Source organism: Scyliorhinus canicula, chromosome 4 (assembly GCF_902713615.1).
Source record: "Scyliorhinus canicula chromosome 4, sScyCan1.1, whole genome shotgun sequence".
In the NCBI taxonomy this organism is placed as follows: Eukaryota; Metazoa; Chordata; class Chondrichthyes; order Carcharhiniformes; family Scyliorhinidae; genus Scyliorhinus; species Scyliorhinus canicula.
In genome coordinates this window covers 4262511-4290190 of record NC_052149.1, presented here as the reverse complement: position 1 = coordinate 4290190, position 27680 = coordinate 4262511, and the positions used below count along the sequence as shown (strand labels likewise).

At 47.2% G+C, this 27680-nt stretch overlaps 2 protein-coding genes across 3 annotated transcripts in view; both read right to left on the bottom strand.

Annotated features, from left to right (window-relative positions):
- Positions 1 to 5098, bottom strand: part of rabggtb (Rab geranylgeranyltransferase subunit beta) — a 53686-nt gene extending 48588 nt beyond the window's left edge. Inside the window, exon 1 of the mRNA XM_038793415.1 lies at positions 5026 to 5098. Coding sequence (XP_038649343.1) covers positions 5026 to 5098 — 73 coding nt within the window. The remainder of the gene's footprint in view (positions 1 to 5025) is intronic.
- Positions 5099 to 9362: 4264 nt separating this feature from the next.
- Positions 9363 to 27680, bottom strand: part of acadm (acyl-CoA dehydrogenase medium chain) — a 45711-nt gene continuing 27393 nt past the window's right edge. For both annotated transcript variants that reach the window (XM_038793602.1, XM_038793603.1), the window contains 7 exons: positions 26249 to 26329; positions 26021 to 26151; positions 22625 to 22733; positions 22216 to 22356; positions 21443 to 21538; positions 16303 to 16551; positions 9363 to 9977 (listed from right to left, as the gene is read on the bottom strand). In XM_038793602.1, the coding sequence (XP_038649530.1) occupies positions 9906 to 9977; positions 16303 to 16551; positions 21443 to 21538; positions 22216 to 22356; positions 22625 to 22733; positions 26021 to 26151; positions 26249 to 26329 (879 nt within the window). In that variant the 3' untranslated portion in view covers positions 9363 to 9905. The remainder of the gene's footprint in view (positions 9978 to 16302; positions 16552 to 21442; positions 21539 to 22215; positions 22357 to 22624; positions 22734 to 26020; positions 26152 to 26248; positions 26330 to 27680) is intronic.

The following is a 27680-nucleotide window of genomic DNA, read 5'->3' as shown; positions in this document are numbered from 1 at the left end:
AAGGGAAGCCATTGATGAAGCAGCTGAAGATGGTTGGGCCGAGGACACTACCCTGAGGAACTCCTGCAGTGATGTCCTGCAGCTGAGATGATTGACCTCCAACCACCACAACCATCTCCCTTTGTGCCGGGTATGACTCCAACCAGCGGAGAGTTTTCCCCCTGACTCCCATTGACTCCAGTTTAGCTCGGGCTCCTTGATGCCACACTCGGTCAAATGCTGCCTTGATGCCAAAGGCAGTCACTCTCACCTCACCTCTGGCATTCAACTCTTTTGTCCATGTTTGGACTAAGGCTGCAATGAGGTCAGCAGCTGAGTAAGTGTTGCTTGATAGCTCTGTCAATTACTCCTTCCATCACTTTGCTGATGATGGGGAGTAGACTGATAGGGCAGTAATTGGCTGGGTTCGATTTGTCTTGTTTCTTGTGTACAGGACACACCTGGGCAATTCCACATTGCCGGGTAGATGCCAGAGTTGTAGCTGTACTGGAACAGCTTTGCTAGATTCTGGAGCCAGATTGTCAGGACCCATAGCCATTTCAGTGTCCAGTGACTTCAACCATTTCTTGACATCACGTGGAGTGAATCGTATTGGCTGAAGACTGACATCTGTGATGCTGGGACCTCCGGAGGAGACCGAGATGGAGCATCCACTTGGCACTTCTGGCTGAAGATTGTTGCGAATGTTTCAGCCTGGACTTTTGCACAGATGTGCTGGGCTCCTCCATCATTGAGGATGGAGATATTTGTGGAGCCTCCTCCTCCAGTGAATTGTTTAATTGTCCACCACCATTCACGGCTGGATGTGGCAGGACTGCAGAGCTTAGATCTGATGCATTGGTTGTGGAATCGCTGAGCTCTATCACTTGCTGCTTATGCTGTTTGGCTCACAGTCCTGTGTTGTTGCTTCGCCAGGTTGACACCTCATTTTCGGTCTGCCTGGTGTTGCTCCTGACATGCCCTCCTGCACTCTTCATTGAACAGGGTTGATCCCCTGGCTGGGTGGTAATGGTAGAGTGGGGGATATGCTGGGCCATGAGGTTACAGATTGTGGTTGAATACAATTCTGCTGCTGCTGATGGCCCACAGCACCTCATGGATGCTCAGTCTTGAGTTGCTAAATCTGTTCGGTCTATCCCACTTAGCACAGTGGTAGTGCCACACACGATGGAGGGTATCCTCAATGTGAAGACAGGGCTTTGTCTCCACAAGGACTGTGCGATGGTCACTTCTACTGATACTGTCATGGACAGATGCATCTGTGGCAGGCAGGTTGGTAAGGATGAGGGCCAATGCATTTTCCCCTCTTGTTGGGAGCAATTTTGCACCCGCAAATTCAGCAAACCTTCTGGGCGGGACCCTCATTTCAATAAATTTTTATATATATACATGTTTAAAGGGCCTCCCCTCTGCATTTTCCCCTCTTCACTGAACATTGAAACTCGCCAACATGACGTTCACAAAAGGTTTGTGAAGACAGGAAAGAGTCAAGGAAATCCTGCCAGGGTGCGAAGGTAAATACAGCCCTGGTGGCAGTGACAGTGACATGTCTGGGTAGGCAGGAAGGGGGTAAAAAGCACATGCCCAAGTCTACGGTGGTGAAACAAGAGAGAGAGCCCGAGACTTCGGTATTGGGGACTGTTACTCCAATGCTTGTGATTGGTGGACATAGAACATAGAACAGTACAGCACAGAACAGGCCCTTCGGCCCTCGATATTGTGCCGAGCCATGATCACCCTACTCAAACCCCCGTATCCACCCTATACCCGTAACCCAACACCCCCCCCCCCCCCAACCTTACTTTTAGGACACTACGGGAAATTTAGCATGGCCAATCCACCTAACCCGCACATCTTTGGACTGTGGGAGGAAACCGGAGCACCCGGAGGAAACCCACGCACACACGGGGAGGACGTGCAGACTCCGCACAGACAGTGACCCAGCCGGGAATCGAACCTGGGACCCTGGAGCTGTGAAGCATTTATGCTAACCACCATGCTACCGTGCTGCCCCAAAAGGAGGTGGGAAAGATGGGATAGAGTCCAGCTTGCCTGCAAAGGGATGGGGGAGAGGAGAGACCCAGATGCCTGAGGAAGGGGATGGGGGAGAGGAGAGACCCAGATGCCTGCGAAGGGATGAGGGAGAGGAGAGACCCAGATGCCTGAGGAAGGGGATGGGGGAGAGGAGAGACCCAGATGCCTGAGGAAGGGGATGGGGGAGAGGAGAGACCCAGATGCCTGCGAAGGGATGGGGGAGAGGAGAGACCCAGATGCCTGAGGAAGGGGATGGGGGAGAGGAGAGACTCAGATGCCTGAGGAAGGGGATGGGGGAGAGGAGAGACTCAGATGCCTGAGGAAGGGGATGGGGGAGAGGAGAGACCCAGATGCCTGAGGAAGGGGATGGGGAAGAGGAGAGACCCAGATGCCTGAGGAAGGGGATGGGGGAGAGGAGAGACCCAGATGCCTGCGAAGGGATGGGGGAGAGGAGAGACCCAGATGCCTGAGGAAGGGGATGGGGGAGAGGAGAGACTCAGATGCCTGAGGAAGGGGATGGGGGAGAGGAGAGACTCGGATGCCTGCGACGGGGAATTTGCAGAGTGGGGGGGGGGGAGGTGGTTTGATGGAAAGAGAAGAAAGTCCCCAATACCTGCGCCTGGAACAAGCTCCCTTCGTGGGGGCGAGGCCAGGATTGTTCCCTCCTGCGGATGCCGATGAGAAACCGCAACAAATCTCCCAGCCTCAACCTCAAATTTTGCAGCCCGGAGTTTAGAACATAGAACGTAGAACGATACAGCGCAGTACAGGCCCTTCGGCCCTCGATGTTGCACCGACATGGAAAAAATCTAAAGGCCATCTAACCTACACTATGCCCTTATCATCCATATGCTTATCCAATAAATTTTTAAATGCCCTCAATGTTGGCGTGTTCACTACTGTTGCAGGTAGGGCATTCCACGGCCTCACCACTCTTTGCGTAAAAAACCCACCTCTGACCTCTGTCCTATATCTATTACCCCTCAATTTAAGGCTATGTCCCCTCGTGCTAGCCACCTCCATCCGCGGGAGAAGGCTCTCGCTGTCCACCCTATCTAACCCTCTGATCATTTTGTATGCCTCTATTAAGTCACCTCTTAACCTTCTTCTCTCTAACGAAAACAACCTCAAGTCCATCAGCCTTTCCTCATAAGATTTTCCCTCCATACCAGGCAACATCCTGGTAAATCTCCTCTGCACCCGTTCCAAAGCTTCCACGTCCTTCATATAATGAGGCGACCAGAACTGTACGCAATACTCCAAATGCGGCCGTACTAGAGTTTTGTACAACTGCAACATGACCTCATGGCTCCGGAACTCAATTCCTCTACCAATAAAGGCCAACACACCATAGGCCTTGTTCACAACCCTATCAACCTGGGTGGCAACTTTCAGGGATCTATGTACATGGACACCGAGATCCCTCTGCTCATCCACACTACCAAGAATTTTACCATTAGCCAAATATTCCGCATTCCTGTTATTCTTTCCAAAGTGAATCACCTCACACTTCTCCACATTAAACTCCATTTGCCACCTCTCAGCCCAGCTCTGCAGCTTATCTATGTCCCTCTGTAACCTGCAACATCCTTCCGCACTGTCTACAACTCCACCAACTTTAGTGTCGTCTGCAAATTTACTCACCCAACCTTCTGCGCCCTCCTCTAGGTCATTTATAAAAATGACAAACAGCAACGGCCCCAGAACAGATCCATATATCGTGGCGGAGGGTGAGGCTTGATTGCACACCCTGCTGTCATTTATTTAAAACACCCACCACTGACACACTGTTGAAGAAAGAAGATGGATCTACTGAACTGGATGGATTTCCCGGAATCCGCTGAAGCTGGAAGGTCCAGCTGATAGATGTTTCCCCCACCTACTGCTGTGGTGTTCCAGAGTCGCTGGCAGCCTCCATCGCCAACTCCAGAGGCTGCCCCACTGATACTGGCCGCCTTTAATTATGGCACCAAATTTTTATTTAAAAAAAAAAGAGTACCGAATTAATTAATTTTTTTCCCCAATTAAGGGGCAATTTAGCGTGGGCAATCCACCTACCCTGCACATCTTTGAGTTGTGGGGGTGTGACCCACGCTGACATGGGGAGAATGTGCAAACTCCACACGGACAGTGACCAAGGGCCGGGATTCGAACCGGATTCGAACCCGGGTCCTCAGCACAGTGAGGCAGCAGGGCTAACCACTGCGCCACCGTGCCACCCAATATGACAGTGGTCCCAGATGGGGGAAATCCACCCAAAGTATTGTCGTTTCTCTGCCATTCCCTTATTCCCCATTATAAATTCTCCCAAATCTGCTTGTTATGTTTTTGATAATCCCTTTTTGTTCCTTACACACCGAAGGAAGCTTTTGCCATTTTGGTTTCTCGTTAGTTTCCTCTCTAATTCTGAATTTCCCTTCTGTGTACCTGAACAGGCGCCAGGAGTGTGGCGACTAGGGGCTTTTCACAGTAACGTCATTGCAGTGCTAATGTAAGCCTACTTGTGACAAAGATTATTTATTTTTGTTTCAGTTCCATTTTCCTTTTCTTGGTCCTCCTTTGCAGAATTCTAAAGTGCTCCGAATCCTCAGTTTCCCCATTTTTTGTCAAACTTCCTCTGATCTAAAACAATCATGGATTTCTTTCATGATAATAATCTTTATTATTGTCACAAGTAGGCTTACATTAACACTGCAATGAAGTTACTGTGAAAAGCCCCTAGTCGCCACACTCCGCCAGCTGTTTGGGTTCACAGAGGCAGAATTCACCTATCAAGCACGTCTTTCGGGACTGTGGGAGGAAACCGGAGCACCCGGAGGAAACCCACACAGACACGGGGAGAACGCGCAGACTCCTCATAGTCAGTGACGCAGCGGGGAATTGAACCTGGGTCCCTGTGAAGCGATAGTGCCAACCACTGTGCCCTTCCAGATACCTACGCTCCTCTAATCCAGGTCCACTCAGCATCCATCCACAGTTTTAATTATTTACCATTGGTGGCCATAGCATACGTTGCCAGAGCCACCTCCTTGTTGAGTTTCTTCCCTTCAGGTCTGTCTGGCATCTCTCGGCCCCATTGTTCCAGACGTGTTCTGGACCGTTGTGGAGAATTGTGCGTGGGGTGGCGATCCCAATCAGACCTTCCATCTGTATCCCATTCGCGGGATGCAAATCAGTTTCACACCAGCGGGATTCCCGACATGCAACAGTGGGCACCAGCAGAAAATCCCACCGGAAACCTGTGCCAGCATAGAACTCATTCCTGGGCCTCCTGTCAAATTCTCACCGCGACCTACCCACCTACCATTGAACCAGCCCGCGGAGTCAGTCATCATGGAGGAAAATACTAAAAACTTCCCAGAAATATTGGAGAATCAAGGGGCTGGTGTACACTAGGAACTGCAAGATATGAGTAAAGTTACGAGAGAAATTGATGGGCTAAAAGTAGACAAATCCGCCTGAGCCTGATGATCGACATCACAGCGGGGGCTGCGAAGAAGGTGGATGCGAGGGTGGGCTCATTCAACGTTCTACAAACTCTCAAATGGTTCCTGAAGATTGGAAGGTGGCGAGTGTGACCTCACCATTTAAGAAAGGAGAGAGAAAACAGGGGAACTACCCGATATCAGTAGGGAAAATGCTGGAATCTAGAATAAAGGGTATGAATACAGGACACTTGGAAAATAACAGTAGGATTATGCAGAGACAACATCGATTTATGAAGCTGAAATCATGTTTAAGAAACCTGTTTTGGGGGGGGGGGGGGGGGGGAGGTTTCTTTGGAGGAGTTAACTAGCAGAATAGATGAGGGAGAACTCATGGATCTGGTATATTTAGATTTTCAGAAATCTTTGACAAGGTGCCATACAAGAGGTTGGTAAACAAAATTAGAGCACGTGGATTGGGGGTAATATACTGGCACAAATGGAGAACTGGCTAAAGGACAAACTGGGGAAGGAATAAACGGGTCACTTTTCAAATTGGCAGGCGGGGACTAGTGTGGTATATCTAGGATCGGTACTTGGGGCATCAGTAATTTACAACCTACATCACTGATTTGGATGTGGGGATTAAATGTAATATTTCCAAGTTTGCAGATGACACAAAACTAAGTGGAGGTGTGAGCTGTGAGGAGGATGCAAAGACCCTTCATGGGGATTTGAAGAGGCTAAACAAGTCAGCAAAACATTTGTCAGATGGAATAGAACGTGGAGAAATGTGAGGTTTTCCACTTCGGTCGGAAAAACAAAAATGTAGAGTATTTCTTAAATGGGGAGAGATTGGAGGTGTTGAACTTCATCGGGACTTGACTTGGGTGCCCTTGTTTAGAAGTTATTGAAACTAACATGCAGGTACAGCAAGCAATCAGGAATGGCATTTATTGCAAGAGGTTGTGAGAGAAATAATAGGTCTGAGGATTGGGAGCAGTTTAGAATTCCGCAAAGGACGAAGGGATTGATTAAGAAGGGGAAAGTACAGTACAAAAGGAAGCTTGCAGGGAACATAAAGACTGATATACTAAGAGTTTCTGTAGATATGTGAAGAGAAAGAGATTGGTAAAGAGAAATGTAGGCCCCCTACAGACAGAAATAGGGGAATGCATAATAAGGGACAAAGAAACAGCTGAGAAATTAAATACATACTTTGGTTCTGTCTTCACAAATGACACAAATCAGATCCCAGAAATGCTGGAGAATGAAAGGTTTAGTGAGAGGGAAGAACTGAGGGAGATCAACATTAGTAGAGAAATGGTGCTGGGAAAACTGATGGGATTGAAGGCGGATAAATCCCCAGGGCCTGAGAATCAGCATCCCAGAGTGCTGAAGGAGGTGGCTCTGGAAATAGTGGATGCATTGGTGGTCATCTTTCAGGATTCTATAGACCCTGAAACAGTCCCCACAGATTGGAGGGTAGCTTACGTCACTCCGATATTCAAAAAGGGAGGTAGAGAGGAAAGCAGGGAATTATAGACCAGTAAGCCCAACATGGGTAGTGGGGAAAATGCTTGAATCCATTATCAAGGACTTTATAGCAGAACATTTCGAAAGCAGTGGCAGGATCAGTCAGAGTCAGCATGGATTTGTGAAGGGAAAATCATGCTCGACAAATCTGTTGGAATTCTTTGAAGAGGTAACCAGTACAGTCGATAAAGGGGAGCCTGTCGATGTGGTATATTTGGACTTTCACAAGGCATTTGACAAAGTCCTGCACAAGAGATTATTGTGCAAAATTAAAGCACATGGGATTGGGGGAAATGTATTGAGTGGATAGAAAATTGGTTGGCAGCGAGGAAATAGAGTAGGAATTAATGGGTCCTTTTCAAATTGGCAGGCAGTAACCAGTGGGGTACCACAGGGAGCGGTGCTGGGACCCCAGCTATTCACAATATATATTAATGATTTGGATGAGGCAACAAAATGTAACATCTCAAAGTTTGTAGATGATACCAAATTAGGTGGGAGGGTGAATTGTGACGAGGATGCAGGGATCCTACAGCAAGCTCTGGACAGGTTGGGCGAGTGGGCAACCCAATGGCAGATGCAGTATAATTTGGATAAGTGTGAGGTTATTCACTTTGGAAGCAAAAACAAGAAGGCAGATTACTACCTGAATGATTGTAATTTGGGAGAGGGGAGTGTGCAGCGGGACCTGGGTGTCCTTGTGCACCATTCGCTGAAGGTAAGCATGCAGGTGCAGCAGGCAGTAAAAGAGGCTAATGGTATGTTGGCCTTCATTGCAAGAGGTTTCGAGTATAGAAGCAAGGATGTGTTGCTGCAATTGTACAGGGCCTTGGTGAGGCCACACCCTGGAGTATTGGTCACCTTCTCTGAGGAAGGATGTTCTTGCTCTCGAGGGAGTGCTGCAAAGGTTTACCAGACTGATTCCAGGGATGGCGGGACTGTCATACGAGGAGAGATTGATTCGGTCGGGATTGTTCTCGCTGGAGTTCAGAAGAATCGGGGGGATCTCATAGAGACTTATAAAATTCTAACAGGACTAGACAGGGTCGATGTTACCAATGATGAGTGTGTCCAAAACCAGGATTCAGAGTAAACCATTTCAGACAGAGATAAGGAGACACTTCTTCACACAAAGAGTGGTGAGCCTGTGGATTTCATTACCACAGGAAGTAGTTGATGCTAAAACTTTGAATATATTCAAGAGGCGGCTGGGTTAGCACTTGGGGAGAATGGGATCAAAGACTATGGGGAGAAAGCAGGATTCGGCTATTGAGTTGGATGATCAGCCATAATCGTGATGAATGGGGGAGCAGGCTCGAAGGGCCAAAAGGCCTCCCGCTCCTATCTTCTATGTATGTATCTATGTATCGGAGTAAAGGTGTCTTCCTGCAATTATATAGAGCCTTGCTCAGACCACCTGGAATATTGCGTGCAGTTTTAATCTTCTTACCTAAGGAAAGAAGGAGTACAATGGAGGTCCACCAATCGAATTCCTAGGATGGAGGGATTGTCCTATGAGGAATGATTAAATTGACTAGGCCTTTATTCTATAGAGTTCAGAAGAAAGAGAGGTGATTGCATTCAAATATACAAAATTCTCCAAGGCTCGATAGGGTGGATACAGGGAGGACGTTTCCCTGGCCTGGTGAGTCTAGGACCAGGAAATGAAATGAAAATCGCTTATTGTCACAAATAGGCTTCAAATGAAGTTAGTGAAAAGCCCCTAGTCGCCACATTCCAGCACCTGTTCGGGGAGGCCGGTACAGGAATTGAACCGTGCTGCTGGCCTGCCTTGGTCTGCTTTCAAAGCCAGCGATTTAGCCCAGTGTGCTAAACCAGGAGAGACAGCCTCAGAATAAGGAGCAGGCCATTTAGGACTGGAATGAGGAGGAGGAATATCTTCACTCGGAGGGTGGCGAATCTTTAGAATTCTCTACGCCAGGGGGCTGTTGGGGCTTAGTCACTGAGCATGTTCAAGATTGAGATTGATCAGTTTCTACCTATTAAAAACATCAAGGGATACGGGGACGGTGTTGGAAAATGGTGCTGATGTGGACGATGAGCTATGACCTGACTGAATGGCGGAGCAGGCTAGAGGGGCTGAATAGCCAACTCCTGCTTTCATCTCTTATGTTCTTGTTTGCTGATTGGGTGAGACGAAGAGGGGTGGGTGGTGGCTGATGTGGAACATGAACACCAGTATAGGTTAGCTGGGCCGAACGGTCAGGTTCTGTGCTGTGTATCTGTGTAATTTGATATAAAGCTAAATCCTGCATGTGAAGAGTAGCGGTAGGTTGCTGAGACACTTCCCAGTGAGCAGGGTACCAGGCTGCGGAGGATGACTGTTTTAAAGAAAAGCGAAACAACTTAAAGTGCAACCACACATTTTAATGAAGAGGTATTATTGGAACTTATTTGTTCATCTCGACAGGTTCACCCCAACCTTCACCTGGTTCCAAGAAAAAAACTGAGTGCCTCATCTTGATATTGTCCAGACATAGGATCATAGAATTTACAGTGCAGAAGGAAGCCATTCAGCCCATCGAGTGTACACCGGCCCCTGAAAGAGCACCCTACCCAAACCTCCACCCTACCCCTGTAACGCAGCAACCCCACCTAACCTTTTGGACTCAAAGGGGCAATTTAGCAGGGCCTATCCACCAAAGCTGCACATCTTCAGACTGTTGGGAGAAAACGTTAGTCGATATTAAAAAAGGCTTTGTCTCGGGAAAAGTAAACTTCAATTGGGTGGCAATGGGTTTTAATACTTTGACCCCATTTCCCCGTTGCATAGAAAGAGAAGGAGGGCTGTGTGGAGTGGCAAATTGCATTGGAATTGCATTGTCAACCATTGAATGATACGTAATTAGATTACAAAATTAGCGCTGGACTCTTGAACATGCGGCTCCTTCACTGCTTGTACTTCTCGATATGCTCCCGTGCAATAATCAGTCTCTGGATCTGAGCAGTGCCTTCGTAGATCTGTAAAAACATAATTCACATTTTTTTTTTTAAATGACCAGGAATTGATTTATTCACACAATGTAACACAAACAATCGTGACCAAAATAATAAATGATTAACTGTAAGCATCGGAACAATGGAGAGGGGCAACAAACAATCATAGATGGACTTGCTTTATGGAACAGTTAAGTAAATCAGACAAAATCGGACTGCAAGACAGGTTGGGTCTCAGCAGATATACTTTAAAAAAAAACACAGCTTATTCACCTTTGAAAAGGTGACGCGTACTCGTCAAATGATCATAATTTGAAAGCAAATCTTACATCAGGTGCTGCCATGGACGAGGCATTAAACGTACAGCTCCCTGATTTCATGGTCAATATCTATCCCTCAACCAGTGGACTGGTGTCCTCCATCGCACTATAGGGAGGATATGAAGGACTTGGGAAGGGAGCAGAGGCTAGTTACTAGAATGGGACCCGGGATGAGGAGATTCCGTTATGGGGAGAGTGGAGTCGCTATAAAGAGGAGCCTTGAGGATTGGCCATAAATCTGTACAGAGAGGAACGTCTCTCCCTCCAACAGACTGGTGGAGCCGGAGGAAACCTCCCAAGTTTGTGATTCATTTATTTTGCAACAATTGAAGTTCAGAATTAATTAGATAATTACGTTTTTTGTTTAATTAATTAATCAGGACTCGGAAAATAAAATTAAAATGAACTTTAATAGAAGGTATTAAAGTTTAAGAGCTCCAAATTTAGGCCATTCATCCCACGGAGTATTCTCCGCCATGGATATTTTTCTCATCCCCATTCTCCTGCCTTCTCCCCATAACCCCTGATCCCCTTATTAATCAGGAACCTATATATCTTTGTTCTAAAGACACTCAGTGATTTGGCCTCCACAGCCTTCTGCGGCAAAGAGTTCTATAGATTCACCACCCTCTGGCTGAAGAAATTCCTCCTCATCTGTGTTTAGAAGGATTGTCCCTTTGGTCAGAGGTTGTATCAGCTGCTTCTAGTTTTTCCTACAAGTGGAAACATCCTCTCTACGTCCACTCTATCCAGGCCTCGCAGTATCCTGCAAGTTTCAGTAAGATCCCCCCTCATCCTTCTAAACTCCAACGAGTACAGACCCAGAGTCCTCAACTGTTCCTCATACGACAAGTTCTTCATTCCAGGAATCATTCTTGTGAACCTCCTCTGGACCCTTTCCAAGGCCAGCACATTGTTCCTTAGATACTGGGCCCAAAACTGCTCACAATACTCCAAATGGGGTCTGAACAGAGCCTTATGCAGCCTCAGCAGTACATCCCTGTTCTTGTATTCTCGCCCTCTTGAAGCCTTTTCCCATTTAGAAAATAGTCTATACCTCCATTCATCCTACCCAAGTGCATAACCTCACACTTTTCCACACTGTGTTCCATCTGTCATTTCTTTGCTCACTCTTCTAGCCCGTCCAGGTCCTTCCCTAGCCTTCCCGGCATGCTCAATACTACCTGTTCTGCTACATATCTTTGTATCATCTGTAAACTTAAGCAATAATGCCTTCTGCTCCTTCTTCCAGATTAACGTATATTGTGAAAAGTTGTGGTCCCAGCACCGACCCCTGAGGCACACCACTACTCACCAGCTGCCATCCTGAAAAAGACCCCTTTATTCCCACTCTCTGCCTTCTGCCAGTCAGCCAATCCTCTATCCATGCCAGCACCTTGCCCTTAACACCAGGTGTCCTGTGTAGCACCTTGTCAAAGGCCTTCTGGAAATCCAAAGAAATCACGTTCACTGGCTCTCCTTTGTCTAACTTTGCCTCCCTCCATTCTTAAACAGCGGTGTTACATTCCTCATTTCCCAATCCTTTGGGATCCTCCCTGCCTCCAGTGTTTCCCAGGAGATCACCACCAATGCCTCCACAATCTCCTCAGCTATCTCTTTTAGGACCCTAGGGTGTAGTCCATCCAGTTCAGGTGACTTATCCAACTTCAGATCTTTCAGCTTCCCTGGCACCTTCTCCTGAGTGATGGCCACTGCACTCACTTCTGCCCCCTGACTCTCAAAAAGTTCTGATAATGCACTGGCGTATTCCGCCGTGAGGACTGATGAAAAGTACCTATTCAGTTCCTTTGCCGTTTCTTTGTTTCCTAATGCTACTTCTCCAGCCTCATTTTCCAGTGGTCTAATGTCCATTCATAAGAACAAGGAGCAGGAGTCGGCCATCTGGCCCCTCGAGCCTGCTCCGCCATTCAATGAGATCATGGCTGATCTTTTGTGGACTCAGCTCCACTTTCCGGCCCGAACACCATAACCCTTAATCCCTTTATTCTTCAAAAAACTATCTTTATCTTAAAAACATTCAATGAAGGAGCCTCAACTGCTTCACTGGGCAAGGAATTCCATAGATTCACAACCCTTTGGGTGAAGACGTTCCTCCTAAACTCAGTCCTAAATCTACTTCCCCTTATTTTGAGGCTATGCCCCCTAGTTCTGCTTTCACCCACCAGTGGAAACAGCCTTCCCGCATCTATCCTATCTATTCCCTTCATAATTTTAAATGTTTCTATAAGGTCCCCGCTCATCCTTCTAAATTCCAACGAGTACAGTCCCAGTCTACTCAACCTCTCCTTGTAATCCAACCCCTTCAGCTCTGGGATTAACCTAGTCAATCTCCTCTGCACACCCTCCAGTGCTAGTACGTCCTTTCTCAAGTAAGGAGACCAAAACTGTACACAATACTCCAGGTGTGGCCTCACTAACACCTTATACAATTGCAGCATAACCTCCCTAGTCTTAAACTCCATCCCTCTAGCAATGAAGGACAAAATTCCATTTGCCTTCTTAATCACCTGTTGCACCTGTAAACCAACTTTGTGACTCATGCACTAGCACACCCAGGTCTCTCTGCACAGCGGCATGCTTTAATATTTTATCGTTTAATAATCCCGTTTGCTGTTATTCCTACCAAAATGGATAACCTCACATTTGTCAACATTGTATTCCATCTGCCAGACCCGAGCCCATTCACTTAACCTATCCAAATCCCTCTGCAGACTTCCAGTATCCTCCACACTTTTCGCTTTACCACTCATTCTTCCGTCTCTTACCTTTTAAATATTGAAAAAAAACTCTGCAACCTTCTTTTATATTACAAGCTAGCTGACACTCTTATTTGATCTTCTCCCCCTTTTTTAGTTGTCCTCTCCTCGCTTTTAAAGGCTTCCCACTAATCCTCGCCACATTGTATGCTTTTTATTAAGTTAAAAATCAGACCTGTACAAGTAATAAGTTAAATATAAATGAAATGAAAGGGACATATAAACAGAGTGGAAGTGATGCTGCAGTTTTTAAAACCCTAATTATTAATTGAATGACAAATAAAACAAGGTTACACAGATATATCAGGACAGATGATGTGCGAAATTGCAGCATGTGGGTGTTTGTGGATAGCATTGTGATCCCAGGCAACCACACCTGTGGTCAGTGACTACCTTCAGGAACAGTAAGTAGTTTTATAACACCTGGTTAAATTCCAACAGGGTTGTTTCGAATCACTAGCTTTCGGAGCACTGCTCCTTCCTCAGGAACTTTCAGGAAGTTCAGCTCAGAGTTGTTGAACTGGGGTCTGAAATGCAGGCATCATTGGGTATCGGGGAGGGGAGTGTGACCTGAACACTGATCCAGGAGGTAGTCACATCCCTCGGGTTTGAGTAGCGGGACAGGTCTGGTTAGTGATGTGGAGCAGAGGGAGGCTGTGAATCTGAGTCAGGCGGCTGGAGGAACCAGCGGTGCAGCAAGCCAGAAGCATCAGCCTTTGCCCTTATCCGAGAGGTACAATGTTCTGGCTGCCTGCAAGGCTGAGAGCAAAGTCTGGACGGTGGGCCAGGAGGCCACTCGAGTTTGGGAATTGAAAAGCAATGTTTTAGTGTTAGGCAGCAGGATTGACAGAGGGAAAAATATTTTTCTCTGCAGCTACAGCCAGACGTTGCAAAGGGTGTGTGGCGTGCTTGTTGCAGTGTTACGGACTATTAACTTTGATATGTGATGGGCAAAAATGGAGAGGGAAGCACGGTAATGCTGATAACAGAGAATGAGATAAAGACACAAAGAAAAATAATTTTAGCTCCACCCAAATCCACTCTGCTTGATTTTGAGCGAAGCTACTTCTATCTAAGGTATAAGAAGCACAGTTGGGAAGTGTTTCTAAGCTCCCGAGCAGCAGTAGGGCAGAGTATAAACCAGGAAATTAAGAGGCAGATGTAATAGAATAATACAGCACTTGGAGATTCCTCTTCAATCAACTTTGCAGTAATAACGAGGTGGGCAGGTTTATGGAATGTATTCAGGATAGCTTTCTGGAGAATTGGGCTTTCTGGAGAATTGGGCTTTCTGGAGAATTGGGCTTTCTGGAGAATTGGGCTTTCTGGAGAATTGGGCTTTCTGGAGAATTGGGCTTTCTGGAGAATTGGGCTTTCTGGAGAAGGCTGACTGGCCGAAAAAAACATACTGAATTGGAGGTGATGTAGCCAAGTCCAAAATTAGAGTTTTAAATCTGAGCAACTACTACTAATAATAATAATAATAATAATAACCTTTTATGAAATGAAATGAAAATCGCTTATTGTAACAAGTAGGCTTCACATGAAGTTACTGTGAAAAGCCCCTAGTCGCCACATTCCGGCACCTGTTCGGGGAGGCTGGTACGGGAATTGAACCGTGCTGCTGGCCTGCCTTGGTCTGCTTTAAAAGCCAGCTATTTAGCCCAGTGTGCTAAACCAGCCCGTTTATTGTCAAAAGTATGAAGTTACTGTGAAAAGCCCCTAGTAAGCTGAATTGAACCCACGCTGCTGGCCTTGTTCTGCATTACAAACCAGCTATCTAGCCCACTGAGCTAAACCAGCCCTAAGTATGTACAAGGGGGCAAGTTAACCTAGGTAGACTGGGAAATCACATTAAGAGATGTGATGGTACATAAGCAATAGAAACTATTGAAGAATAAATTAATAATTTTCAACTAATATACATTCCCTTTAAGTAGTAAAAGCCCCGCGGGGACCAGTGGCCCAACCATGGCTAACAAGAGAAGCTAAATAATAATAATCTAATCATCTTTATCGCTCAGAAGTAGGCTTACATTAACACTGCAATGAAGTTACTGTGAAAATCCCCTAGTTGCCACATTCCGGCGCCTGTTTGGGTACAGAGGGAGAATTCAGAATGTCCAATTCACCTAACAAGCCGTCTTTCGGAACTTGTGGGAGGAAACCGGAGCAGCCGGAGGAAACCCACGCAGACACGGGGAGAACGTGTAGACTCCTGCTACTGGCCAGGGTTTAGAGAACCCCAAAGTGCATCATCGGATTCACCTGACCCACAACTTTTAATAGATTGTAGTTATAGGGAGCACACGGGCCTATTTTACAGGTGTGATGCAACAGAGTGTTAAAGTACTTTTAAATTAAAACAATGTTTATTTATGAAACCTGTTAACACTTTCTAAACCCACAGTAAACATCTTAACAACTATCAATACCAATCATCCCCACTGATACAATATTTTATAAGTAACAAATGACCCTTTTTAAACAGAGATCAGGTTTAAATTCTCTACTGAGAGCAGTCATCACCTTGAAATCATCCAAATGATCTGGAGATAGTCTTTAGATTGCAGAGAGTTCCTTATACAGCTGCTTGCTTTGCCTGCAGCTAGCCAGCTCTCAAAACGAAACTAAAAACTTGTAGCTGCCTGCTCAAAAACGAAAGTGAAGGACAGCCCAGTCCACCCACACACTGACATTACTGCAGCTATCTGACAAACACCCATTTCTTAAAGGTACACCCACTACAGCTATTTGATAAACACCCATTTCGTAAAGGTACTCGCACATGACAATCCGCACAGACAGTGACCCAAGCAGCCGACTGTTGTAAAATGCAACTTGCTGGGCAAACAGCAGGTAGTAACAAAAAATACTGCCGATGTTGGAAATCTGAATCAAGAACAGAAAAGGTGGAAAGCATTCAGCAGGTGTGGCAGCTTCTGTTTGAGAGGAATAGATGACATTTCAGGCCGATGACCCTTCAGTGACCAATATTCATCCCTCAACCAAGGTCATGTTGAAAACAGGATTGTCTGGCCATCGTCTCATTGCTGTTCGAGAGCCTATGTGCACACATCGGGCTGTCCTGTTTCTACATCACCAACAGTGAACATGTAAAGGAAACATTTCACATCAGTAAAATGCTTCAAAGCATCCGGAGGTTGTGAAAGCCGTGACAGAAACGCTAGTTCACTTTGGCTGAAATTACACCAAAACCTCACTGGAAAGGTTGGACATTGTCTGACCTACCTGGTAGATTTTAGCATCTCTCATCAGTTTCTCCACAGGATATTCACTGTTGAACCCGTTGCCTCCGAAGATCTGGACGGCGTCACTTGCGACCTGATTGGCAATATCGCCTGCAAAGGCCTTTGCTATGGAGGCGTAGTAAGTGTTCCTCCGGCCCTGATCCACTTCCCAGGCCGCTCTCTGGTAACCGAGCCGAGCTAATTCCACCTTCAGAGCCATTTCCGCCAGCAGGAAGGAGACCGCCTGATGCTACACACACACAAACATAAGAACATAAGAACTAGGAGCAGGAGTCGGCCATCTGGCCCCTCGAGCCTGCTTCGCCATTCAATGAGATCATGGCTGATCTTTTGTGGACTCAGCTCCACTTTCCGGCCCGAACACCATTACCCTTAATCCCTTTATTCTTCAAAAACCTATCTTTACCTTAAAAACATTTAATGAAGGAGCCTCAACTGCTTCACTGGGCAAGGAATTCCATATTCACAACCCTTTGGGTGAAGAAGTTCCTCCTAAACTCAGTCCAAAATCTACTTCCCCTCATTTTGAGGCTATGTCCCCTAGTTCTGCTTTCATCTGCCAGTGGAAACAACCTGCCCGCATCTATCCTATCTATTCCCTTCATAATTTTATATATTTCTATAAGATTCCCCCTCATCCTTCTAAACACAGAAAAACAAGATGTGGAGATGCCGACGTTGGACTGGGGTGAGCACAGTAAGAAGTCTCACACCACCAGGTCATCTGAGGAAGGAGCTGCGCTCAGAAAGCTAGTGTTTGAAACAAATCTGTTGGACTTTAACCTGGTGTTGTAAGACTTCTTACAGAAAAACAAGACACAGCCGAGGCAGGAGGTGGGACAGTTGCGATTGCCCAACCTCACTCCCACCCCACACTTGTGGAATCTCAATCTTACACGATGGGGAGGCCATTCTCTGGGGACGAATCATCCAATTAGTTACACGCCAAGACCAACGTTTCCCCTTTCTAATAATAACCTTAATTGGTGCCACAAGTCAGCTTCAATTAACACTGCAATGAAGTTACTGTGAAAATCCCCTCGTCGCCACATTACGGCGCCTGTTCGGGTACACAGAGGGAGAATTCAGAATGTCCAAATTACCTAACAAGCACGTCTTTTGGGACTTGTGGGAGGAAACCGGAGATATATATATATATATATATATATATATAGAGAATTTACAGTGCAGGAGGCCATTCGGCCCATCGAGCCTGCACCGGCTCTTGGAAAGAGCACCCTACCCAAGGTCAACACCTCCACCCTATCCCCATAACTCAGTAACCCCACCCAACACCAAGGACAATTTTGGACACTAAGGGCAATTTTATCATGGCCAATCCACCTAACCTGCACATCTTTGGACTGTGGGAGGAAACCAGAGCACCCGGAGGAAACCCATGCACACACGGGGAGGATGTGCAGACTCCACACAGACAATGACCCAAGTCGAAATCGAACTTGGGACCCTGGAGCTATGAAGCGATTGTGCTATCCACAATGCTACCGTGCTGAAGCAACGGTGCTACCCACTGTGCCGCCCATGTTCCTATTGAATCTGTTTCTACCACCTTTTCACACACCTCATTCTAGATCTTAACCCTTGCACTGACTTCAACCCTCCCTTTGGTTTGATTGATAACCACCCGGAATCGGTCTTCTCTGGCTACTGGTCCCGCGACCATTCGCAACAGTTTCTCCTCGTTTACTCTACCAAAATCCTTCAGGATATTGGACACTTCCATTAAACTCCTGCTGTACTCAGAGAGCAACCATAGTCTCTCCACTAACAGAAATTCCTCACCCCTGGATTCCCTGCTCCAGTGACCCCAGGCACACACTGGGCCGTCTCGCCAAGTTGGCGTTTGTGGATGTTACAACTAGTGTTTGATTTAAATATTTGCTCTTCAAAACATGGGGAAGGTGCAAAAAGGTCACTCAAAACGATGTACTGGAGCCGTCTCCTGTCCGTCACCTACTGAATGACCCCTCTGAGAGCCACCCATGTAGAGAGAGCTGGAGTCCAGGCTGGGCAGGGACAGCAGAATCCCTTCCCTGAAGGAAAATGAGCCAAGCAGCTAAGTTTTCAGAAACTGAATCACAGCCGAGAAGGAGGCCATTCAGCCTAATACACCTGTGCCAGCTTTATGAAAGAACCATAGAATTTACAGTGCAGGAGGCCATTCGGCCCATCGAGTCTGCACTGGCCCTGGGAAAGAGCACCTACTAAGCCCATACCTCCACCCTATCCCCGTAACCCCACCCAACCTTTTTTGGACACTAAGGGGCAATTTAGCATAGCCAATCCACCTAACCTGCAAGTCTTTGGACTGTGGGAGGAAACCGGAGCACCCGGAGGAAACCCACGCAGACACAGGGAGAACGTGCAGACTCCGCAGAGACAGTGACCCAGCGGGGAATCGAACCTGGGACCCTGGAGCTGTGAAGCAACAGTGCTATCCAATTAGTCCAACTCTTCTGCTCTTCATCCCTAAGCCCTGCTACTGTTTCCTTTTCAGACACTCATGGTGTTATTGGTCCAAGCTTGCTTCTACTGTATCAACGATTTGTTACTTTAATGCATCAAATCTCTCAGGATACCTTACACGTGCTCTATTTCAGGCACATTAGGTGAGAACAAGAGCTTAATCTTTCTACACTTTGAAGCCTTTATTTGCAGGAACATATATTACACACATGCGCCTCCAAACCCTACAACCACAGTTTGTTACCACTATATGGGAGGCACAAGGGAATATCCAATCAATGGTTGGGGGGGGGGGGGGGGGGGTAATGTGCAGAGTGAAGCAGAGCAGTTTCAGGAGAGCAATACACCGTTCTGGATGAGGTGGTTATGCAAAAGCCTATGGGAGGGGTGATGTGCGAGTGTTCACAGGAGGCCAGAGTCAGAGGAATGGTGGTTGCGATCTGGGAAGGAAGGCATTGTGTGCAGGTTTGACAGCTTTTAAACTTTCTAGGTTCCAAACCTCAAAATTCAGTTGAGCAATTCACCACACTGGAATTTAAACTCCATGACTTCTGTTGCTAGTCTAGTAATATAAATACTGCATCAAGGTTGCCCGAAACAAAATAGTCCAAACTCTGATCGGGACGTAATCCCAGGTCTTCGGTTCAGCGACAGCGCAGGAACGGTGGTATATTTCCAAGGATGGTGTGTGGCCTGGATGGGGTTTCGCAGTTGTCGTTGTTCCCATGTTCCCACTGCCCTCGTCCTTCCTTCCAGGTGGTAGGTCAGGGGTTTGGGCTCATTATTAAGCTTATAGTCAGGGAAAAGTCTCCGCGCTCAGCAGCTGGAGTTGTGGGCAGCACGGTAGCATTGTGGATAGCACAATTGCTTCACAGCTCCAGGGTCCCAGGTTCGATTCCCGGCTTGGGTCACTGTCTGTGCGGAGTCTGCACGTTCCCCCCCCGTGTCTGCGTGGGTTTCCTCCGGGTGCTCCGGTTTCCTCCCACAGTCCAAAGCTGTGCAGGTTAGAACATAAGAACTAGGAGCAGGAGTAGGCCATCTGGCCCCTCGAGTCTGCTCCGCCATTCAATGAGATCATGGCTGATCTTTTGTGAACTCAGCTCCACTTTCCGGCCCGAACACCATAACCCTTAATCCCTTTATTCTTCAAAAAATTATCTATCTTTACCTTAAAAACATTTAATGAAGGAGCCTCAACTGCTTCACTGGGCAAGGAATTCCATAGATTCACAACCCTTTGGTTAGGTGGATTGGCCATGTTAAATTGTCCTTAGTGTTCAAAATCGCCCCTGGTGTTGGGTGGGGTTACTGGGTTATGGGGATAGGGTGGAGGTGTGGGCTTGGGTAGGGTGCTCTTTCCAAGAGCCGGTGCAGACACGATGGGCCAAAGGGCCTCCTTCTGCACTGTAAATTCTATCTATCTCAGCCTCCAAGACTGTGCGTCGGGAAGTCTGAATGCAGAAGGGCCAGGTAAGAATTTCTAGGATGGCAAGTATTTAATTCCAGCAACGTTTATACTTTGTCTTTGAAAGAGTATAATGTGCCAAGGAGATTCATCGACAAACAAAATATGACTGAACTATGTGGTGATACGCATCACTGTAAATACACAAGGGGTTAATGTAAATACACTACAACTAAGTAAACACTAGAGGGAGCACCAGAGACATCATGACATGCAGACATACAGCTAATGAACACATAGAATAGGACACGACCAATGGGCAGTCAAGACACCCAGAGGTGACACTACCACAAGGGGGCAACCCATATAAAAGGACAGGGCACACATGCTCTTTCTCTTTCCACAGGCGACACAGTAGGACAGGTGCAGATCAGAAGCATCACACCCACCGCATGGCTTAGAGCAGACTGGTTAGTTAGATTGAGTTACCATAGCAAGATTAGCAGGAGGGTCAAACTCAAGTAGGAGAATTGTTAACTGTTCCATAAATGTGTTAAACCTATCTCCAAGTCTGAACCTTCCTTTGTCAGAGTATACATCAAGGAAGCAGCTTATGCTACAAGAAGAAGCATAACACAACAAACCACAGCTAGATATTAGGACAGGTGACGAAAACCTGTAAAAGAGGTAGGTTTCAAGAAGCGTCATAAAGGAAGAGAGGGAGGAAGAGACAGAGAGAAGCATAAGGAGGGAATTCCAGAGCTTGGAAACAAGGCAGCTGAATGGCCGCCAATAGTGAATATGGAACATAGAATTTACAGTGCAGAAGGAGGCCATTTGGTCCATCAAGTCTGCACTGCTCCTTGGAAAGAACACCTCACCCTACCCCCACACCTCCACCCGACCCCTGTAACCCCAACTAACCATTTTTGGACACTAAGGAGCAATTTAGAATGGCCAATCCACCAAACCTGAACTATGTGAGGAAACCGGAGCACCCGGAAGAAGTGCAGACTCCGCACAGGCAGTGACCCAGCAGGGAATCGAACCTGGGACCCTGACAACCGTGCTAGCTTCTGTGCTACCGTGGTGGAGGGATTCAAATTGGGGGTTGCTCACTAAGAGAGTTGTAGGGCCCGAGGAGGTTAGCGAGATGGAGGAGGACAAGGATTTGAATGCAAGGATGAATATTTGAAATTTGAGATACTATTGTAATTCTTAGCCTTACCTCGGCAAGTACCTTTCCAAAGGTTTTCCTTTCCAAAGCATATTTGGTAGCTTCATCCAACGCTCTCTGGCCTAAACCAACTGCTCCAGCAGCGACCTGCAATTACATACATATTTATTGGAGGCAGAGTTCAGGTAACAGTTCAGTATTGAACAGAGTTCAGTAGCCCCTAATTACAAGGACTGTGGGAATGATTAATATCCTGCCATTTATTGCACTTGAGAGCCTGCATGCATCTTAAATACATTTGGCTCAATGTGCGGCACTTTCATCACTGAATCAAAGGATCATGGGTTTGGGTTGTGCTCCAGTAACCTACCGAGAGAACGGACCCTGGCAGTGCGAACATTAATGAGGGAGCATTGCACCAGGGAGCAGTACTGAGGGAGGGATTCACAGTCGGGTGAGGATGGTACTGATGGGAATCACAGTCAAAGGTGCCATCTTTTGGATGAGCATTAAACAGAGGTCTCACCTCCTATCAGAGGGAGACATAAAAGGCCGCACGAGCCAGTTTCAAAGAAGAGCAGGGAGTTCTCTCCAGGGGTAGATGGGCAAATCAGTGAAAATATTCTGCAGCTTTTTAAATGGGCAGACGGCGTGGGGATCTCCATATTGCGTACAGAGATGTATCTTTCACAGCGAGGCTGATACTCGCTCCAACATTATTTCAACCCAATAGACACATATAGGTTCTGTCAAAGCGTCAAACATACCCTCAAATTCCCATAGCAGGATCCTAAAAATGTAATTCTGTCGTGAGCTTCACTCACCGGTGGTCTGGTCTTATCGAACGCTCCCATTGCAATTTTGAAGCCAGCCCCCTCTCCAACGAGGACGTTCTCCTTGGGCACTCGCACATCTTCAAAGACAATGCCTCTGGTATCTGAGCATCTCTGGCCCATGTTCATCTCCTAGCGCAACAACATAGACCTCATTATTAAAAAAAAAACTTGAATTCCCTCTTGTCTCCGTTTATGGCTATGTTTCTCAGTCAATATTTACACGTGTGGGAGGGCGGTGGGGTGTGCGCGTTCTGGAAGGGCATGTTCAAAGTGATGAACATGCCATTCAATCCTGGCTTATGATTTGGTCCACGTGTACACATGCCCACCAATGAAACAGCCCAAGTTATGCAACAAAAAAATAGTTACGAAGTTTGTACATCGAGATAAACGTCACCTTTCTTCCAATGTGGATTCCGGGAGAGTCAGCATCTACAATGAAGCCAGTGAAGGACTTGCCGGCAGAGGCTTTGGGATCTGGGTTCGAGCGGGCCAGGAGGAAAAACCTTTGAATGGAACAAATCTTTAAAAGTTACTGTCCGCTTGCAAAATTATCCACTTGCAACTGAAATTAAACGTTAATCTGCATCAATTCGGAGAGAGATTTTTCCACCTTTGTCTCCCAAATGATACAGGATATCGAGCACCAAACTGGCTTTCTTGGGCCACTTACTAAGAGAAACAGCACTGACAACTCGGCCTGAGATTGTTCACTTGGCCCTGGACCCCTGTGCCATCAGCTACCATCCACCTGACGGAGATCCTAACCCAGAAGCTCCCCAAATCCCCACATTAACATTCTCGAAAATTTTCCCACATACTTAAACCGTTGTAAATCACTGGTTGGTCCACTGGGGATCGTGTCCAATTCTGAGCTTGGAACGGACTTAAGAGGAGATTTACCAGAATCCCTAGAATGACCGTGGGCAGCACGGTAGCATAGTGGTTAGCACAATTGCTTCACAGCTCCAGGGTCCCAGGTTCGATTCCCGGCTTGGGTCAGTGTGTGTGGAGTTTGCACGTTCTCCCCGTGTCTGCGTGGGTTTCCTCCGGGTGCTCCGGTTTCCTCCCACAGTCCAAAGACGTGCAGGTTAGGTGAATTGGCCACGATAAATTGCCCCTTAGTATTGGGTGGGGCTACTGGGTTATGGGGATAGGGTGGAAGTGTGGACTTGGGTAGGGTGCTCTTTCGAAGAGCCGGTGCAGACTCGATGGGCCGAATGGCCTCCTTCTGCACTGTAACATTCTATGATTCTATGAGACCAAGGATGTGAATGTTGCCACTGTCCCAGAGGTCCATCGGCTGCTCTCTCCTTTGAGCGCTGACTGGTGGTGATAACCCGAGGGTCACCACACCTCAGGTGAGGGGTGAGGTTTGAGGAGGGGTGAGGTTTGAGGAGGGCAGGCCCCTCGCGAATAACCTTAGCCGGTGCGGGAATTGAACCCTGGCTGTTGGTGTCGCTCCGCATCACAAACCAGCTGTCCAGTCGACTGAGCTAAACCGACCCCACGTAACTGCATCACCTCTTAGCCCTCCCTGTCCTGTTCAGAGGAGAACAGTCCTAACTTTTTCAACCTCTCAGTGTCAACACCCTGGTAGTCCTCCTCGGTACCCTGTGACATCTCAGACAAATTGAACAGCCCTTTCACAGAGCCAGCATGGGCATAACGGGTCGAATGGTCTCCTTCTCTGCTCATGGTTCTATGATATAAAGTCGAAGGTGGTGTTTCCAAGTTTCAGAATGGACAGAAACAAACCAAAGAACAAAGAAGGAAAGTACAGCACAGGAACAGGCCCTTCTGCCCTCCAAGCCTGTGCCGACCATGCTGCCCGTCTAAACTAAAATCTTCTGCAATTCCGGGGTCCGTATCCCTCTATCCCTATCCTATTCATGTATTTGTCAAGTTGCCCCTTAAATGTCACTATCGTCAGCAGGTTCCAGGCACCCACTACCCTCTGTGGAAAATCAAAATCGTGATGGGAGTTGGTGACCTAGAACCTTTATCTCATTAACAAAAACTCGCATTTACATAGTGCCTCTCTCAAACTCAGGCTACCACAAAGCGTTTTACAGTCAATAGGCAATTTTGGAGGTGGAGTCACCATTGTCGGAAACGTGGCAGTCAACGCGTAGACAGCCAGCTCTCTCAAATAGAAAGGAGGAAATGAAGGAATGGATAATGTGGTTTTTTTTTAATGTGGATTGAGGGCCAGACTCCACTACTCTTATTCAAAGCCAGTGCTGTGGGATCCCTCGAATTAGCCCCTCGTCTGTTAAGACAGCACCTCCACTAGTGCAGCACTTCCCCGGCACGGTCCCTCTGACATTATAGCAGCCGTTTTTGGGGGGTGGGGGGGGAAAGATTGAGGGGGGAGCAGGGAAGAGAACAAAATGGGGGAACACGGGATGGCAAAAGACCAAGATGGGCTGGTGGAGAGAGAGCAGGGTGGGGGAAGGAAAAGAGATAGGCAGTGTAACAGCGAGATAAAGAAAAACAGTGAGAGAAATGAGGGAAGTGAGAGTGAGTGAGATAGATAGGGAGAGAGCAAGAAAGGACACATTTTTTGCCTTGAGTCTCTGCTTGGAGACAGAGAATTTTAATGAGAACAAACGTAGAAATTTCTCTGCCTGCAGTAGGCTGATATTTCCATCATTCTGGGAGTCAAAGACGACATTTTTGGAACTGTCTTATAGAAAGCTTACAAGCTTATTTTTCCAGTCTCTCTCCGAACAGCCTCGTCTCTCACTCACCGTGGACAATCAGATATCTGTATTTCTAACCATAGAGACAGGTTTAATTATATCCCAGACTTTCCACTGTGGTCAAGGATAGGAAGTGGGAAACAGCTTCAATGACAACTGTCCTGTAAGTTAATGGATGGATGACGGCTTTCCCACAGTGAAATGAAATGAAAATGAAAATCGCTTATTGTCACGAGTAGGCTTTAATGAAGTTACTGTGAAAAGCCCCTAGTCGCCACATTCCGGCGCCTGTCCGGGGAGGCTGGTACGGGAATCGAACCGTGCTGCTGGCCTGCTTGGTCTGCTTTAAAAGCCAGCGATTTAGCCGAGTGAGCTAAACCAGCCCCTGGTTTAAACGGGAGCAAACCGAGAAATACCGTGCAGTTTATACTGGAAATCCTATACCTGTGGGAACCTTGTCATTTGCATATTTACCCATCAAATGCATTATTCTTTGTTGGGGGGGGGGGGGGGGGGGGGGAGCAAGACGTTTACCCAATTATTGTGATAATTTAATGAAGAAATGTTTTGGAGAAAGTCATGGGATTAGAAAGGGCACCTGTGTGACCTTGGGCTGGCACAGACAGGGTTGGCCGAATGGCCTCCTTCTGTGCTATGCCTTTTCTATGGTTCCTGTTGACAAACAGGCTCTGGAGAAGAATTGAAAAAACAGGAGCAGGGGTCCGTTGAACCCGTTCCTCCATTCAGCAAGATCACAGCTGAACTCATATCTCAACTTCACCTTCCACCCCATCCTCAGGTCCTCGAGTGTCCATGAATCTATCGATCCCGGTCCTGAATACACCGAGTGACTGGGCAGCTTCAGCCAGACTCACAACGGAAAGGGCGCTGGAAGGAGATTCATAAATAACTCTCAAAAAGGAAGTTGACTAAATGCTTGCGAAAGAAACAGTTTGCAAGGTTGTGGTGGGAGGGGCGGAGTCGGGTAGGTCTCTCAAAGAGCTAGCACAGCCACGATGGCCCGAATGGCCTCTGCTTCTGAGATACACGTCACAATAGGGAGAACGCAAATAGTATTGCAAACATACCAGTTAGCCTTGCCCCCGTTCGTAATCCACATCTTCTGGCCGTTAATTATGTATTCGTTGCCCTTTTTCTCTGCTCTGGTCTTGATCCCGGCCACATCAGAACCGGCACCTGGTTCTGTTACACAATACGCCTGAGCAGAGAGAAGAGCTCCATTAGCTATGGCTGCGGTGCTTTTTATTCTTTGCCGGGAATGATCTTGTCAACCATTACATTTTAGTTACACTCACACACATCAGCGGAGCCTCAGTCATTCGCCCCAAGTACTTCTTCTGCTGTTCCTCATTGCCTGCGAGGATGACTGGCATTTGCTGGAAACGAGAAAGGCAAGAAGTTAAGGGCAGCAGTGTGCCTGGACCAATTAAAGTCACTCAGGGTTTGAGAGGGGGGGGGGGGGGGGGAAATAAACTATTCGAGAAAGAACCACAAAGGATTTCATTCTTAACCGCCTGTTACCACAGGAGATGGTTATTTTTCATTTATGGGATATGCCAAGTTCAGTATTTATCATCCATCTCTTCAATGGGTGGTGGTGAGCTGCCTGCTCAAACCACTGTGGTGTAGGTACACCCACTGTGCTGTTAGGGAGGGAGTTCCAGGATTTTGACACAGCGACAATGAAGGAACGGCTGATATATTACCAAGTCACAGTGGCGAGTGACTTGGGGACGATATGCCTCTGACACCTTTGTAGAGGTGGTGGGTTTGGGAGGCAAGATAATTAGCGAAAGACGGGGGGGCACAGTGTGGGCTGAGGTGAGGATTTGTTTATGTTTTTTTAAAAACCTGGTGAGTTATGATCTGGAATAAGCGGTCACAGAATGGTGGTGGGGAAGCAGATTCATCGGCAACTTCAAAAACAAATTTGAGTAGCTAGTTGAGAAAGGGAGAAAACGCAGGGCCATGGAGAAACAGGAAGGATTGGGAACATTGTAGAAATCTATAAAGGAGTCAGCATGGGTTCAACGGACTGAATGGGCTGTTAATCCCCCAATAGCTCAGCTGGTAAAAGGTGGGATTTATTGACAGAAGCTTCAAAGTCAGGTTGCCAGTCTGGGCTGGTGTGAATCCGCTGGAGGGGTGCAGCAATGGCTCCTGGGTTCCAAATTTTGGAAAGAATGATCATAAGAAGAGATAAGGTTCTTGCTCCCAATGATAATCCAGTGCCTGTGGCTGGAACAAATGCAAGTGCGGATGTCCAATTCAGTCAGATATTCCCTGCAGCCTCTCAGACCCAGCAGAACAAGCACAGGGGAACACAACCACCTCCAAGAGTCCGAGACCTACACCATCCACATCGCACCCCACCTATTTGAAGGAAGGAGGTAGACCTGCATTGGAGATGGTGCAGCAACGTTCTACTAGATTGGTCCCGGAGATGAAAGGGTTGCCCTGTGATGAGATGCTGAGTAGGTATTAGGGTAGGTAATAGAAGGGTTGAGGGACCTGTTTGTGGATGGGAGGTTAGCGAGCCTGGGTGAGTTAGAGGGGAAGTTTGGGCTCCCCCCGGGGAACATGTTTAGGTACATGCAGGTTAGGGCGTTTGCCAGGCGGCAGGTGGCAGGGTTCCTTCTGTTGCCCCCACGTGGGGTACGGGACAGGGTGCTCTCGGGGATGTGGGTTGGAGGAGGGAGGATTTTGGACGTGTACCACGTAATGCAG